General features: G+C 33.5%; 1 protein-coding gene across 4 annotated transcripts in view; it reads left to right on the forward strand.

Moving 5' to 3' along the window:
- The window catches only part of ERBB4 (erb-b2 receptor tyrosine kinase 4), a 1,218,836-nt gene that overhangs the window by 902,181 nt on the left and 297,705 nt on the right, over nucleotides 1–18,950 (forward strand). For all 4 annotated transcript variants that reach the window (XM_043910154.1, XM_043910156.1, XM_043910155.1 and 1 more), the window contains exons 8-12: nucleotides 4,026–4,139; nucleotides 4,232–4,358; nucleotides 11,227–11,300; nucleotides 12,182–12,272; nucleotides 13,971–14,170. In XM_043910154.1, the coding sequence (XP_043766089.1) occupies nucleotides 4,026–4,139; nucleotides 4,232–4,358; nucleotides 11,227–11,300; nucleotides 12,182–12,272; nucleotides 13,971–14,170 (606 nt within the window). The remainder of the gene's footprint in view (nucleotides 1–4,025; nucleotides 4,140–4,231; nucleotides 4,359–11,226; nucleotides 11,301–12,181; nucleotides 12,273–13,970; nucleotides 14,171–18,950) is intronic.

Consider the following 18,950-nt stretch of genomic DNA (forward strand, 5'->3'; position numbering starts at 1 on the left):
ATAAGAATAGCCAAATTAACTAACTCATTGTTTTAAAACAAAGGAATTTCATGGAAACTTATCATAATTTGAAACTTGTGACATATCATGAATTACTTTGGTATGGATATTATTATTATTTCACACATAAAGGAATTAAAATTCAAAAAATTGAAGTGATTGGTTCATAATCTCAGCAAATGAGTAACATGTTTGAGGTTAGAGCACATTGTCATTCATTGACTTCTAAACTCATTATTTTCACTATATGTCAATATTTTTGCACATGATGCTGTTCCTCAGAAAAACAATTAAGTAGCAGCTAACTATGTAATGAACAAGGTCTTCTTCTAATAACAATGAATTTTCACCTAAAGTGATCTTATTATTTATTTGTAATAGAATATATAAAATAGTTTTGACATCAGATCTAATCTTAAAACAATAGCCATGGATATAAAGGGCATGTTAAGGAATCTTTACCAAATTGAAAACTCATCCTGGGGATTCAAAATGATCAGCTCAGTTTTTATGAACAATAGTATATATCTTGATATCTGTTCAAGTAATTTTCTATACTTGGAGAGACCACTGAGACATTTCTTTGATGTTTTACTTTTTTGATGGCTGAAAAAACCACCTCATTTGTCCATATACTAAATTAAGAGACTTTACATTCTACATCACATAGATATTTATTTTTTTTGGTTTGTGCATATGATGGAGTAGAAAGTGTAAGAGACATGAGATTACAATGGCTTTGATTGTAGCTTTGGCCACTTATTCATTGTGTGATTTTTTAATGAACTACTTAATTTTCTAGGCTTCCCTTGTAACTCAGTAAAGAATCTGCCAGCAATGCGGGAGACCCGGGTTCTATCCCTAGGTCGGGAAGATCCTCTGGAGAAAGAAATGGCAACCCACTCCATTGTTCTTTCCTGGAATCCCATGGATAGAGAAGCCTGGCAGGCTACAGTCCATGGGGTCGCAAGAGTCAGACACATCTTAGCAACTAATCCACCACCACCACTTAATTTTCTCTTTTCTCCTCTTTAAAATGTGGATAATCAAATGTACCCTCTCTCTTTCCCAAAAATATTATAAATATCAAAGTGATAGGGAATAAATTTCATAGGAATAGTATATAAAAACAAGTCTTTGAAAGCAACAATGATTCCAGCCATTATTATTATTTTATATTGATTAAAAGAATAAATATGCATATATATGCATAAACATATATATGCATTTGTATGTTAAATAATTTTATAACCAAACTCATGGTTTGATCTGATAATTTCTCATCTAAAAGTTACCCTATGTTTACTATCTACTATCTCGCAAACTACAGGTCTTAAGAGTATCTATCATAGAATGAGGCTAGATGACAAATTTTTTTCTTTTCTTAGGCAAATGTCCTCCTCCTTCTTAGACTATATCCTTTATAGTGGCTCTGAAGTCTCTCAGCTCCTAAATTACAACAAGAGGTCAAAATCTAAGGACTGTTTTTTGAAATGACATTCCCAGTTACTGTAGTTTTAGTGACTCATAAACTTTCTTTCATGGATTAGTTTAGGTCTGTCCCAATTACACACTAATTTAAAGCACTTCATTATTTATCTATGTAAAATTCAAAACTTTGAGGTACATTGCCTGTGCTAAACTGTAGCTATCTTGGGAAACTAAGATATTTAGCTTCTAAATACTGGTCTACAATTCCTAATCCAGAATTTTGAAATTCAAAAACTAAACAATAAATATTTTCTGAAACTTATTGGACTTCAAAACCTGAACTTTTTATGAAGATACTTATAATCCTTTTTATTTATTTCACTTGACATAAGCTGCTACAAAAATGTGGACTTTTAAAATAAGAGGTATTCCTAAAGACCTTGCAGAAAGAATGGTTACATCTGTTACAGTTTGGGATCCCATGTGACAGAGATTTTGGTTGTTAACGAATGTTCTCAGGATCAGGACCCATGAGAGAAGGAAAGGAAGTGAGATCAGGCTGTGATACAGTCTTAGCAAGGTGTCTCTTCTGTGACAGATGCTCTCTAGTGGATATTAACTTAGAATACACAGATCATCACACTTTATGCCCACTCCCATGGATTCAAATATGTCCCTCTACCCCAGTCTGCTTTCAATTACAATTCCAGATCTTCTAGCATTTCTTCTCTCTGAACAAGCCACTGCTCATGTTGTTGCTATTGTGTTAGCTGCTCAGTTGTGTCTGACTCTTGCAACCCCATGGACTATATAGCCCACCGGGCTCCTCTGTCCGTGGAATTCTACAGGCAAGAATACTAGCTATTCCCTTTTTCGGGGGATCTTCCAGACCCAGGAATCAGACCTTGGACTCTTGCATTGCAGTCAGATTCTTTACCATCTGAGCCACCAGGTCATATTTATTCTAAACTTGTATTCATTCCATACAAAGTAAAGGATCCTTTGCACTACTCAGAACTATGCCCCCTGGTAGGATTTTTACTTGCCACTTTTTCCAGTCCACTGCTGACTGAGGCTGCAGGGCAGGTGTCATGCCTTTTCAGTTGCCCGCACCTACCTCCCAAGATTAGTTTTTGTGCCCCTGTCCTCTTGTTGTACTTGCCCTCTCTTGGTTCCCCATGTAGCCATAGATATGAACTTAGTGAAAGGTGCCAGGTCAGTGGATAATGTAGGGGTTTGGAACACCTGCTTATGCAGTTTACTGTGTAAGTGCCCCAGCTCATATCAATTCCAAATGCACTGCTTCCGTCTTACAATGGATTGCCATTGGCCCTAATCAAAATTATGATGTCATGGTTTTTAACAAAACTTTGTTTGTGATGGGCAATTAGGACTACATGATCAATCAATTACCCGTGGTTAGGTAGTCCATCTCTACCATGGCCCAGAAGCATGTCAGGAGTTATTTATTAAATGGGGTACAATTCCTACAGGTCTCTGATGTGATTTTCCAGTTGAAACTTGCCATAACTTCACATGGCATATTTTCCCACCATACATGCTTCTAATATTATAGAATAAGCATATTAGAATATTTTATAATATTCTAATATTATAGAACTATGTATGGGTTTTGTGGGTTTTGTGATCCAAGTAGCAGGATTGCTTACACTCCAACCTAGACTTGCACTATATGCCTTTCCTGCTCTGGGTCCCTTCAAGGTCAGAAGCCTTCTAGACTTCTGAATACTGCCAGAAGCAGTATTTCCAAACATGGAAGGATGCTGCCTTCAAAACCCAAAATTAGCCTGGCAGGTATTGGGTTTTCCGTTTATTATAGAAGGCTCAGGATGCAATAATTTGTCCTTGTTTTTGGAAGGGAGTGTTTGGCATATTCCAGACCACCACACTTCTAAACATTTCACCATGGCAAATAATTAGACGTTCTTGGTTTATGTAGTAGACATTTCCTAAAATCATGGGGTCCCTAAGAGCCGGACATGACTGAGCAACTAACACTTTCACTTTCCTAAAGTTCTGCCCTTTCAAATTTCGTCTTTTTTTCTTCATATGAAGCTATGGGACAGTTTCTATGGCTCTCCATTGAAAGATGAACATATTTTAAACATTTCCTCCTGTGATATAAAGTACACTCCCTTCATCCAAGGCAGTTTAACTTCAGCTTCATTTGTGCTTCATGTAACTTGAAGTAATTTTAGATTTCAAGCTTGTATCATGGCATGAAATGAAGTGGAACTATTGAAAAACGCAAACTAGATGTCATGCAGTTTCCTAAGACTATAAAAGAAATTCACTGATCTTGGGGGGCAATTCAGGATGTGGAGCAGTAGCCAAGCAAGAACCAAATGTTGTTAACACACCCTGCCCTTGGATTTGAATGTAGATACTCATGGATGCTATTTCAGGTTGATATTTTAGATAAGGAGTTGTTTTAGGGAAAGAAACATACATACTATCATTTTCAAAGGGTAATAATGTTCAAACCCTAAAATATCTTGTTTTAAATTCTGTTGCTGAACATCAACATTATTGCTAAATTTACCTTTTTCTTTTCTTTTCTTTTTTTTAATCAGATAACTTTGTAGTTGATTCCAGTTCCTGTGTGCGTGCTTGTCCTAGTTCCAAGATGGAAGTGGAAGAAAATGGGATTAAAATGTGTAAACCTTGCACTGACATTTGCCCAAAAGGTACTGATTTTGTACTGTCATTCTATGATAAAAATGCATTATTTTATTGACTAAAGAAAATTTTTCTCAACTCCCTGAACTTGTTTCTACAGCATGTGATGGCATTGGCACAGGATCGTTGATGTCAGCTCAGACCGTGGATTCTAGTAACATTGACAAATTCATAAACTGCACCAAAATCAATGGGAATTTGATCTTCCTTGTCACTGGTATTCATGGGTCAGTATTACATTTTTATAGAAAATTTTATTGTAAAATATACACAGAGTTTAAGAGATTCTTTAGTTTTGTCAGTCTGATTCATTTTGACACAGGGCTCCATTAAATATTAATGCTTTTTTTCCAGCACAATCAATGTCAGATTTCACCAGTGGTAATTGTAAACCAAATTTTGCAAGAATAATCCAGATTATAAGTTTGGTGACTACCTGGATTTGAAAATAAAGATTTATATAAGCTAAGATGTATTTACAGGATATTCTCCTCAAATCCATAGATTTAGTGAGTTTGACACATTTGTAGATGTATTTAGGGAAACGTTATCTGTGGGTAAAGTGGGAAATTTCATTCAAATCCCTAACCCAATTAGTTCAAGACGACATAAATTAATTTTTTTTTAATGTATTCCACAGAAAAGTCAGTAAGTTGTGATTCTGAGTTTTCAGGTATTTCTTTGCCCTGTTGTACCTTTTTAGGTTTTAGAGTTGAGAATTTAGTACTATTGTGAGAAATCTATTAAGTGGATTTCATTTTAGCAATAAAAATTGTAACATTTTCTAGGCTTCTTCATTCTAGAACCACCTGCTGGTTTTAATGGGAAAAATGACCAAATTTGTATTCTTTCAGTTGCAATGAAAATGTCAATATTTTTATGTTATATTTTATCTATTTGTCTATATCACTACTTAATCCCTAAATATTAGTGCCACAGGCTACAGAAAAAGAATATCACTCACATATTTCAATTCAAAAGACCTACTGTAAACATATAACACTTCTAGAAGCAAAACAATTTAACACATTATGAATAAATATGTCAAATAGGAACAGCAAGAGAAATAGAACAAAATGTTTCTTTCTATTCAAATAAATTACTTTAGGTCTTAGTACATAAAGCATTTCTTTGCTTTAAAATGTAACTTTTAGTATAGATCTATGCCAGAAATACCAAAAGGTGTTTCTTGTTGCTGCTATTGGTGTTTGGTTTCTTTTTGTTTTTTAAATAAGGTCCAGATTTAAAATCTCTTTTAAAAAATATGCACATGATTACTCTATTCTTGCATGGCAACAGTCTGTTGGAGCTGGGTGGTACCAGCCATTTTGAGATGGGACACATTCGATTGAATTCACCATAGTCCCCACTGGCCCTCTATATCCATTTACGTTGTTATATTTGCCTTCTCGGCTCCATTGAGTAAGAGGCCTGGGCCAATATTTAAGTTCATCTATATAATTTAACATATGTATATCATTTAGTAAAACAACATATCCACATTTTAGGTATTTTGTAAAACCAAATATCACTGTGCATGAAAGATCATATTATGTTAACAGTGTTTTCTGAGAAATAAGAAGACACAGCCCATCAATTCACACTGACTGCTTCCACATGGATAGATTAATAATAAATGAATGGACCTCAAGTCCAAATGCATGGGGAAAGATTTAAAAACATAGTCTCATGAATTGCTTTCAGTTCAGTTCAGTTCAGTCACTCAGTCGTGTCCGACTCTTTGTGACCCCATGAACCGCAGCATGCTAGGCCTCCCTGTGCATCACCAACTCCCGGAGTCCACCCAAACCCATGTCCGTGTAGTTGGTGATACCATCCAACCATCTCATCCTCTGTCATCCCCTTCTCCTGCCTTCAATCTTTCCCAGCATCAGGGTCTTTTCCAATGAGGCTCTTCGCATCAGGTGGCCAAAGTATTGGAGTTTCAATTTCAACATCAGTCCTTCCAATGAACACCCAGGACTGATCTCCTTTAGGATGGACTGGTTGGATCTCTTTGTAGTCCAAGGGACTCTCAAGAGTCTTCTCCAACACCACAGTTCAAAAGCATCAATATTTCTGTGCTCAGCTTTCTTTATAGTCCAACTCTCACATCCATACATGACCACTGGAAAAACCATAGCCTTGACCAGACGGACCTTTGTTGGCAAACTAATGTCTCTGCTTTTTAATATGCCATCTAGGTTGGTCATAACTTTCCTTCCAAGGAGTAAGCATCTTTTAATTTCATGGCTGCAATCACCATCTGAAGTGATTTTGGAGCCCAAAATAATAAAGTCAGCCACTGTTTCCACTGTTTACACATCTATTTCCCATGAAGTGATGGGACTAGATGCCATGATCTTAGTTTTCTGAATGTTGAGCTTTAAGCCAACTTTTTCACTCTCCTTTTTCACTTTCATCAAGAGGCTTTTTAGTTCTTCTTCACTTTCTGCCATAAGGGTGGTGTCATCTGCATATCTAAGGTGAATTGCTTTAGACAAGTGATTTTCATTACAATCAGACCCAACATCCATCATTTTTATATTAAGTATTTTAATACTTCTCAATTTTGAAATAAAAGTCATAGATTATGTACTCTACCTATAAACATAGTTTTATAAAGTCATTATAATTGTAATTTTAAGAAGAATTTCGAAAAATAATGTTTAATGAAATATGTGTTGATAGGAAAATGATCAGCTACTTTTTGTCATAAAAGTTTGGATTCATAGGAGGGAAGATTAGAAGTCACTCTGTGCATGAAGTATGGGGAAATAAAGTGCAAAGGAAAAGATGAACACTGGAATATTGTTGTATGAATAGAGGCCACATTACTACAGACTTACACACAAAATATTATGCACTATGAAGTTTGTTCACATGAGCTTCTAAACTGGGTAGAGCATTTTAAGGTGGTTCAAGACATGAAGCAATCCTTTGCTTTGAAAGGTATTTAACTTGGCATGGGATTATTACTAAATCCTGTAGTGTCCCTCAATCTCAATTATAACTGAAACCTCTTGATGGATGTCCCAGATGACCATACATTCACAAGTATGAGCAGAATTGTTATAAAACATCAGACTAATCCAGACTTTCAAGGAGAACACTAAATGAAAAATTACAAAAATCAACTCACATGAATTAGAAATAGAAAGGTAAGCCAAGTTTCTCTTAAAAATAAGAGTCAAATTTTCTACTTGATTAACTTGATCCAGACTGGACTGGAGTTTGGTTTGAGTGTCTACCATGGACAATCTGCATTGAGCTGAGTGGTTTCCATGTCAAACACTCAATGTCCTCCCATATGGAGTTGAGAACTATATTAAAAATAAGTAACTACCTCTTCTGGGTGTTGTGGGGATTCAAAGCAAATATATGTATATATATTTTTAAGTGTTTGGTCCAATACCTAGAATAGAGTAAATCTTAATAAATGGTATAAAAAAGAAAGAAAAAGATGGGAAAAGGAGAAAAAGAAGAGAAAGAGGAGAAAGACAATGAAAATAACAAGATAAAACTTAGAACAAAACAAAACACTAAAGCCCCCTGCCCAGAATTAAAGAAAGTTTAAAACATTTAGAGAAAAAGGCAGTTCAAAAGCAAATCTCGGTGACTATATCTAGTATCTGGTTTATAGCACAGCATATAGTGTAACAGATATTATTTCATAGACTATTGGAAACTGAATAAAGTCAAACTTATCTTTATGCCAATACTTACCTTATGACAAATCATACTTCCTACCTCAGATGATTACAAATTGTCTTTAATTATAGCAATTAAATGTAACATTATAATTGACATTATTGTGTCTCAACCATAATATATAAGGTATTTTCAGGACAAATATATATATATGAAAGATGATATGTTCCTCCTTTCTAGTCTCATGTCAACATGAAATGTATATTCTGAAGCCTTTTGCTTTCATCTTAGGAAAGTATTAATATAAAGTTAATTGAGTCGATCTCAGATACTTATGTATAGGCACATGTGTAATCATGTATGTATTGTGTGTGTGTATAGACAGATTTTGATAGTGAATAATATGAGGTGTTATAAACAGAAAGCTTTTAGTAAATTAACAAAATGCTTTATTCAACTTAATTCTCATTATCCTCAGTCTTCTACTAACTAGGTTTTGATAGGTTGTATCATTTGATTAAAATAGCTAGGGTATTTCTCTAAATTAATGGAAAGGAAAAATCCATAATCAAATGAGATTATACATTTCAAAATCAAATTTTTGCTAAAAATAAATTTGCTGTGAAGTCAATTAAAATGTTAATGATGAAAGAGTTCAAGGAAATATTCACTTTATAGCACGATACCACCCTGGCTAGAAATAAAGTAAACACTCTTATTTTCTTATTTAGAATGGGAACTGCAGGCAAAATTCAGTGTTCAGGGTTATCATAGGATCTCCTTTCATGTTTTGTCATGTCTAACAATGCTCATGTGCATATGCTGAGAGCAATAAAATGCTCACCAAATAAGCATACCCATGCTGTGTCACAATCTGACACTAATAAGAAAGTGCTTAGATGATAGACTGTAATGATGATAGATAATGGGAAACAGATTATGAGTTTGGTGGAAAAAATAATGTGATTTCAATGGAACTGTGAAAATATGTTTCTCTCCCTTTATTCTGAGCTTTACTGGGTCACCAGACACACTCACAGAGTGGACACAGTGTTCGTTTTCATGACCCTACATTTAGCTAGGAAAGTTCTCAATTTTAAACTACTATGGATTTCAAGTGACTTGATGGAACTCCCTAAGGTTACTTTGAAGTCGGTAAGTGGGATTCTGTCAACTTATTTTATGGGAGTCCTGAATCTCTAAAATTAAGTATATAAAATTTCTGTGGTCCACTGGGTTTCGTGTTAACAGTCTAGAATTTATTTCAACCCTGGCAACATGTAAGTGTTCTCAGTAAAAGTTTGGACTGGCCCCGTTATTGCATGTTTGCCCTGAACTTTGAGTGCTTCTCAATAAAGCGAGAATATTTGATTATATTACTCGAGCATTCTGTATATTGCTTTACCTCAAAGAACAAATGTAGGAAGCTCATTCTACTACTGTAGAGCTGGCATTTCCCCGCATGTGGAAATCTTTGCATATTAGAAAATTACAGCAACAGAGTTTTCCCACACAATGACCTAATTTTGTGGCCCCATGAAGCATACATGTTCATTCTGTATATCTTCAATTTCAAATAGAGCAAATTTGCCAGAATATTTGAATTAGATTTTAAGCCTTTGAAATGCATGTCTCTTTAAGGAAAATCTTTATGTGTGAACTACAGAGAAACTCATTTATAGTGTTTCCAAGCCTTTTATAACGTGCCATGTTAAACTAATAGTACAGTATATAGATTACACTTCTTGATTTTTTTAGTTGGAAGTACTAATTTCATCAAGCAAAGTTTTTTTTTTTTTTTTTTCTTTTAAAAGATATGGGATTGTTCACAGTATAAATGAACATGTTTATGAACCAAGCTAAGAGAAATCAGTACAAGGCAGTTTCAGAGATCAAGGTTGCTGAACTAATACTGAATTTTCAAAGGCTCTAATGACTGGGTAAATAAAAGCCAATGGATTCAGACTCAAATTCTTGGAAGACAGGCCTATGTATTTGTCAGGGGATTGCAGAACACCTTGACTGATCAACTCCAATGGATCATGTATCCTAGGTTATATTCCCACATGAAAAAGAGGGTTCTCAGATACTGCTAAAACAACAGATATCCACAGCAAGGATAAAATTCAGCTGATTGCTAAAGATGGATACAAACTTCTAAAAAGCCTCATTAGTCGATTTTAGAAGTTTGATCTTTCTTGAAGGAATGGCCAATATGTGTTTTATGGGTTAGTATGAGGTTTTTACTTGACCAGAATAACACAGAATAGCACCTTTTAAAGTAATAAAACCTTTAAAAAATTTACTATATGTTGCTTAAGAAAATATGAAGGTAGTGCTTGAATTACTGAGAAATGTTGGATGTTATGTTTATATTTGACTTAATATTTAAGTATGCATGGTGAACATGTTTAAATGAAAAATATTATCCAGAGATAAAAACTTCTAAAAGAAATCCATCAACTATTTAATATTAAAAGTATTTTATATTTATTTTGGAAAGACAAGGCCATTATTTATCAGTAATATTTATTTAAATATATCTATATATATGCATTAAGAGATGGTATTTTAAAAAATCTTCAAAATGCACAACACCTTTTGAGTATTATTAAATTTATGGTAAATTTTATTTTCAAATGTTAGTATGATTCATATAGATGGAAGCTAATAGTTCCTGTCTTATGAACGTAAACATAAATAAATCAGATAGGAGCAAGATTGCACTCATAATCAATGTGAAGATACAGGAAAAAATGTTTACGTTCTGTATTTGTTTTTATCCTTCTTATGAAATTGCAAGTTCTGTTAGCACTTTAGTATGCTTTGAGAAGCCCAAAAGTTAGTTATTCTCGCCATAACATAATTTATTTGCAGAGTATATTTTCCCAGTTGAGAATAGACTTTTAAAGGCAAAATAAAATGGCTAATAGATGAAATTGCGATATGTGGAGATTTCTTCAGGAGAGTCAAATTCAACCATTCCTCTGGATCTAGAATAGCCTTCAATCAAGAATTTATATTGTGTCATAAAAGTGTCCTCAAAGTGCATTTTGATCCCCTTCCACATCTTGCATAGAAAAGTCTGCATAAAACATTGCTAAACTTCCTATTGGACTTTGCTGGTCGCTCAGTGGTAAAGAATCCACCTGCCAATGCACGAAAAAGGGGTTCAATCCCTGGGTCAAGAAGTTCCCCTGGAGAAAGAAATGGCAACTCACTCCACTATTCTTGCCTGGGAAATCCCATGGACGGAGGAGCCTAGTGGGCTACAGTCCATGGTGTCAGAAAAGAGTTGGACACATTTTAGGGACTAAACAACAACAACCTTCTCATTGCTAATTAAAGTTCAATTTGAATGGAATAATTGCTGTCACATTTCTCATATTTTTCACTCCTTTCTCTAATTTTAAATTTGACTTCATTTTTTCCTTGATTTTCTAGGGACCCTTACAATGCAATTGAAGCCATAGACCCAGAAAAACTGAATGTCTTTCGGACAGTCCGAGAGATAACAGGTAACTTTTTGTGTGAGTTTGTTGTGTTATGAACTATGGGAATTTTAGTGTTTTGTTGAAAATATTACATAGTATTGGAATTTTCAAAGCACATTCTAGTTTTAAGAAAAGCATTATTTAAAATGATGAATGTCTTAATTCCTTAGCATTTGTGCACATTTTGAAAACTGTGGAACTAGAAAAATAAAATACCCTTGAAATTTTGATGTTACTGTTTTTGAAAATGTCAGTGGGTTTTTGAACCCATTTTTTTTTTCCTATTTAGTTTTCACAAGTACTGTTGAAAATGAGTAACATGTAGGATTCATTTAGCACATGTTTATTGAGGACCTGATGTTTTCAGCACTGTCAGAGTGGTTGATATGGGGACTATAGACATGAATTAGGAATGAGCTTGCTATCAAAGAATATAAAATCAAGTGAGGAGGGTTAGGTATAAACATATATTTCAGGATGCAAGACAGACAGCTGATGTTGTAAATGTACAGAGAAGATGGCAAAAGATTTTAGGGAAATTGAAGCAATATTTTTCTATGTATCTAGTTAGACTAAATATCTTTGCTTTTAGAAGGATGAATCCAATTAAGAATCATTTAAATCTTTATACTATACAGTGATATGATTCTGTATGTCTGAAAAACATTCATTCTTCATGTTCATTATTTTGACGTTCATTATCTATTGAGGTTTGCAGTCCAGGAACTTTGGGTAAGACATTGAATCTTGGAAGAAAAAACATGAGATAGAATGGTTCAAAAATAGGAATATTTTTTGTCCTTTTCTTGCCTTCCATTTTCATCATATCTCCAGAATAATTAGTATTAAACACTGTTACTAAGACAAATGACATTCTGAATTTTTGTTACACCTATGGTTTGTAGGTTTCTTGAACATACAGTCATGGCCTCCAAACATGACCGACTTCAGTGTTTTTTCTAACTTGGTAACCATTGGTGGAAGAGTACTCTATAGGTAGGTATATATGTAACATTAAAGAAATGTTAGTGTTTGACAGGTATGGAGTACATGATGCGAAACATAAAACAGTAACTTCTTTTCAATCGTATGTTATCATAATTAAAAGATAGAGTTGAGTTACTTGGTAATGGCCTCGATATATGGAATACAAATGCTGTTTTACCAGGAAGTTCTCATTTGGTATCTGAATCTATCATTTGGACAAAGCGTCATAGCACTGATGTTTTAGAAATTGGTTCTCCACCCTACGTGCAGTGCTGATTAATAATGGACAGAAAATCAGGGCTCAGAAGTTTTTGTTGTTCTAAAGTTCTAATGTCAGTATATTTACTCATATAATAAAAATGTTTTATTTATTAAGCCACTGCTTTTATTTTTCTTTAGAATTCATCTGCATGAAATTGTTATTTATGAGCAGTTAAAAGTTGATATATCAGGTGACTTAGACTTAATTTTTCTACTTAAATCTGAAAGATGTCAAAAATCAATACTGTCATCAAATACTCTGTAATTATAGTTCACAGAAAGTCTATTGAATTAAAACAGGTGTATCTGTAAGAGGTTCTAAAATGTAAATGTAATAAAAAAGGATAGTGCTATGTGGAACCAATTTTTACTATCCATTGAATAAAATATTATAAATCTAAGTCAAGGCATTGTTATGCTCATGTTGTAATCAACAATTAAGGGTGGTCATGATGGGAAGAAAGAATTGAGAGGAAAAAAAAAAAGAATTGAGATGGCAAATTACTTCCCAGTTCGGTACACACACACATTGTATAAATGTGTATTATAGTTCATCTTGCATTTATTTATATATATAATACATGAAAAAAAATCTGAGTATTAAAAGTAAAGCAAACTTAGATTTATAAGGGAGCAAAAGGGGACAGCTTTGATCTCTAAAATATAAAATAATGTTCGTAAGTTGATTGAGATTTGGGAAACAGTTATTCTTTAGAGAATGAATAAAGAATTTAATTACAAAGTTGACCATGTTGAAATGAAAACAGCATCCTTGAAATGGTGATTTGTTTCCACAGTATAGTTGTTACTTAACTTTTAGAGATGCTTTCTAATTTATCCAAGCCTTCTGAGTATTTGTTTTTAATTTTAGTTTAATTTTATTCTTCTCTTTAATTTTTGACATCTTCTATCTGTATATATTTTTCAACTATTATAATTATATTTTGGTTTCTGAGGTATAAATTAAAGCTAAATATCCATAGTCATTCTCTGTGATATGTACCCTCTGAAAGTGTGTCTAAATTTATTTAATAGAGTAGAATTAATACCTTATTTTGGATAGGTGAACAATCACCCTATCAACATGTATTTAATTATTTACTCTTAATCCAGGATTTCATTCTTGATGAATTTAAGATTGAGAAAGGCAGTGAGTAGATATGTCAGTGGTACATATGTAGAAAGAAATAGAGATATCACAGATATTCTTATTTCTAAAAGATGGGCTTTTTTGAGGGGGGGTCAAATGATTACTTTTGAAAGTGTCAGTGTATAACGTTCTAAAGAAATAATGTTCGATTACAGGTTTATTTATTTAATCTTTTTTATGCTCTATTAACATTGTTTGTGGAGTAAGATATGACAACCTTATTTTACTTGAGGAATGCATGTCATGGCCAGAAAACAATTACTGTTGTTTCATTTCTTCCCCTCCCCTCTCTTTAGTGGTCTTTCCTTGCTGATCCTCAAGCAACAGGGCATCACTTCTCTACAGTTCCAGTCCTTGAAAGAAATCAGTGCGGGGAACATCTACATCACTGACAATAGCAATCTGTGCTATTACCATACCATTAACTGGACAACACTCTTCAGCACAGTCAACCAAAGGATAGTAATTCGGGACAACAGGAAAGCTGAAAACTGTAGTAAGTACATTACCCAGACAATAAAACTTAGAAACTTTAAACATTTTTTTTATATTCTACATTGTATAAAACAATTAAAAATGATAGGTCAGGATTGTCCTTTTTTTCTCAACACTTAAAAAAGGTTGGTATAAAACAATCAGAAGGGTGACTTTTATAACATACTGCATGTTTTCATTATGTATTTCATGTTCTCAAATCTTGCCTAATCTTAAGAACTTCCTGTAGAGATTTAGAGTCAACAGGTGTAAGTGGAACCTGGGAATCTAAATATTTAATAGGCATCCCAGATGCTTCCTCAAATTCAATCAATTTGTGGAAGTCCACTTTTAATTTTCTGTTTACTTTTGTTTCAGTGAATTTGGTGACATAGAAAAGCAAAATATTTGCCATTTACAGGTGGTGGGGAAAAAAAGGACATTTTCTTTTGAAATATGTAACAATGCTTTTCTAAAAGTTTGCCATTGAAAAAGAAAGTTCATTTCATAAATTGGTTTTTATAGTCGTGGAGTTTTCTTTTTTTCATTTATTTTACTGCATATTATTTTTTCCATCATTTATTTGTCACACAGAAGCAAATAGTGTTTTTTTGAGTACATAATTAAGCCATTCCCATCTTATACTTTGATATTCTAATGATTAATACTTAATTCTTCCCTGTTTTTCTTCTTAGTAATATTTTCTTCTACATCCTATAGGTGACATACTATGAATATAGTGCTGATTTACTTATGATAAATATAAAATAAAAATACTTCAAATTCAAATGATCTGCTAACAAATGCATGTTCTTATTGTGGTCATGATAGATCAGTCCTTTTTAAAAGTTTCATTACTTATTTTTCTGTTAGGAAGTCTTCTTTCTTCTTTGATCTCAACATCAGAACAATCACAAGGGTATACATACATAATGATTAAGTTCATTAAGCATCCTAATGAATAGTACAGGACACATTAAAAAAAAGGTTAACTCTTAAGAAGTTCAGTTCAGTTCAGTCTCTCAGTCGTGTCCGACTCTTTGCGACCTCATGAATCGCAGCACGCCAGGCCTCCCTGTCCATCACCAACTCCCGGAATTACTCAAACTCATGCCCACCGAGTCGGTGATGCCATCCAGCCATCTCATCCTCTGTCGTCCCCTTCTTCTCCTGCCCCCAATCCCTCCCAGCATCAGGGTCTTTTCCAATGAGTCAACTCTTTGCATGAGGTGGCCAAAGTACTGGAATTTCAGCTTCTTCCAATGAACACCCAGGACTGATCTCCTTCAGGATGGACTGGTTGGATCTCCTTGCAGTCCAAGGGACTCTCAAGAGTCTTCTCCAACACCATAGTTCAAAAGCATCAATTTTTCGGCGCTCAGCTTTCTTCACAGTCCAACTCTCACATCCATACATGACCACTGGAAAAACCATAGCCTTGACTAGATGGACCTTTGTTGGCAAAGTAATGTCTCTGCTTTTTAATATGCTATCTAGGTTGGTCATCACTTTCCTTCCAAGGAGTAAGCATCTTTTAATTTCATGGCTGCAGTCACCATCTGCAGTGATTTTGCAGCCCAAAAAAATAAAGTCTGACACTGTTTCCACCATCTCCCCATCTATTTCCCATGAGGTGATGGGATGCCAAGATCTTAGTTTTCTGAATATTAAGCTTTAGGCCAACTTTTTTGCTCTCCTCTTTCACTTTCATCAAGAGGCTTTTTAGTTCCCTTCACTTTCTGCCATAAGGGTGGTATCATCTGCATATCTGAGGTTATTAATATTTCTCCCGGCAATCTTGATTCCAGCCTGAAGTTAACATGACTTAAATTTACCGGGTTATTTGGTCAGTTAATTATTTATTTGTATCCTACCTTGTTCCAGAAAGGGTTTAAGGCAGCTTAGGTTAGCAATTTTTATAAAATATAACTTATAATTTGTGAGGAATTCACACTTTAGTTCTCTTGGATCCTTAAATGTATTTTCCAGAGAAAATAAACCTATTTCAACATGATTGCAAAATGAAATTCTTGTTTTGAGTGAACTTAAGTTCTTATACATTATTTTGTTCCTCATAGAATCAAGAAATATAAAATCTTATTATATATCAAAATATACATATCCACATTGAATGAGATTTATCCTTTTATTGAGCCTAGATTGTTTCCTTGGTTTTATATATTTCTGATTCCTGACAGAAAGCTTGCTTTTTTTTTTCTGTAATACCTAAGATTTTTATCCCATATTACTATACCTGTTTTTCTACATGTCCCAGACAAAGTAGATTATCCAGGGAAGTAAAATAGAATATTTTTCAACACTAACATAAATATTTCTCTACGTCAGAGTTATAGTCTCATGTTCTCTCACTTTGAAATTCTTTGTACACTGTTTGAAATTTTTGTTTTTGAAAAAATTTTTAGTACACTGTTTGAAAATTTTGTTTTTGGAAAAAACAAAACAAATTGAAAATAAAACAATAGTATTATTAGCTTTCAAAAATAAGACTTAACCATGAAAATAAAACCTCAAGAAAAAATAAAAGAATCAGAGGAAAACCTTCTTTGACTCATTTAGTCATTTTTCAAGTCCTTTCTTTTACATTTTGTAAACCTGAATAAAAAACAAATGGGAAAAGAAAATGCAGAAATAAACTAGCTAAAAAAAGCAAGATAGGAAAAATTTATGCAATTATTTCTTATTTCTTTAAGACTTGTAAAATTTTCAAACAACCAAGAGAAGATTAATAATAATAACCTAAAATCTAACACGTTCTTCAGCTTTCAGCATTATATCTCTTGGACATTTAGCCACTTTTAAAACCGTGAACATATTTTATTGTTCTGTAGAGTTACTGTTGACTTAACAGTTTGAGGAAGAAATGAAACAGTTTGAAGAAAGCAGCTTTGAGGTGCTGTAGAATAAAATTAAGCATTTTATTTTTCATTTTTAACATCTTAGAGTGAAAAATTTTTGCATGAAATCCATTTATAAAAAGTTGGGCTTCGGTCTCATAGTACATTGGATCCAGTGTTCTTAGAAATGCAATTATCCTATAAACTTGGTCTCAGAGGTATTGCTGATGGTTACACTGAGCCTGCAATGGCTGCCCGCATGCAATTGAGACCATTTTATTACCCACGGTATTATCTGCAAGTGGGTAAACTTAAATATTGTTTAATTTTAAATTGTAGATACTGCATTTTTAGACATTCTTTCTTAGTATACCACCCACAAGATACACACAAGCACACATATGTATTCATTACAAGACTTGGATACACAGACATACAGCATAAACTATGTATTTATATACTCACAAAGCACATATACATGTACACTACCCTAGAACACATACACATGCACGCACACAGATAAATGCACATACCTACAGTCACCATAAAATACTCTCATCTAAATCTATATATCAGCTTGGTAGTTTAAAAGAAAAAAAAACAGCCTTGATTTTTAAGTAATTTTTTTAGTTCAGCATGACTTAAAACAGTAATGACAATAAAAGAAAAACTTCACCTCATCTGTATAGTGTGACTATAACTTGAGCAGTCTTAATCTTTGAAGTCAAAAATTTCAAAAAAGACTTTATGGTTTGAAGAGATTGAGAGAAACCCCAGGGCATGAAAAGCTAGAACATTTTTTGCCTCCTTTATTTTTATGGTTTTGGGACAAAACAGTGCTAGTTGGAAGGAGATTTAGACTAAGTTTATAACAGTATTTGAGGTTTCTGTAAATAATTAAGCATAAACATTTTAACACTAGAATATAAACAATGAAGAGATAAAAATTAACCAAACTCTCATAATCTAGTTACATTTGAAATGATACATCTCCATTTTAAAATTATTTGCATGAATGCACTGAAACCCAGCATAAAGAGAGAAACCATATTCAATAATTATCTTTCCAAATGGAAATAATTTTATTTTTCTAATTATAATAGTTTTATCATCATTAGAATACAAAACAATAGACATATATAAAATAATACATACTTTTTGGTAAATAGATAATGAAACATTTGATAAGAAGCCATAGCAATTAAAACTATGCTACTGGCATGAAAACAGACATATAGACCAGTGGAGCAGAATCAAGAGTCCAGAAATAAAACCACATGTAAGTTTAACTAATATTTAACAAGGAAGACAAGAATATTCAATAAGAAAAGGATAATTGATCAGTAAATTAAGATGGGGAAATAATGATATTCACATGCAAAAGAAAGAAATCACACCCCTATCCTATACTACTCACAAAAATGAACTCAAAAAGGATTAAGGACTTAAACATAAGACCACACAATATTCCTAGAAGAAACATTGAAGATTGTAGGTTCCTTGACATTGGTTTTGGTAATGACTTTACGGAAAGGACACTGAAAGCAGAAGGAACAAAAGCAAAAGTAAGTGGGACTGCATCAAACTAAAAAGTTTATGCATAGCAAAAACAACAACAAAAGCAATCAACAAAATGTAAAGCCAAACTATCTAATTGGAGAAAATATTTGGAAGTCATGTATCTGATAAGGCCTTAATACAAGTATATATAAAAGTATATAAGGAACTCAAAAACTGAATAACAAACAATCTGGTGTAAAACTGCAGAGAATGTGAACAGATGTTTCTCTGAAGAAGACATGCAAATAGCAGCAAGTCATGAAAAGGTGCTCAACACTCAACATCACTAATCAATGTGTGTGCTAAGTCCCTTCAGTCGTGTCTGACTTTTTTTCACCCTATGGACTGTAACCCGCCAGGCTCCTCCATCCATGGGATTCTCTAGAC

Source organism: Cervus elaphus, chromosome 8 (genome assembly GCF_910594005.1).
Source record: "Cervus elaphus chromosome 8, mCerEla1.1, whole genome shotgun sequence".
Taxonomy (NCBI): domain Eukaryota; kingdom Metazoa; phylum Chordata; class Mammalia; order Artiodactyla; family Cervidae; genus Cervus; species Cervus elaphus.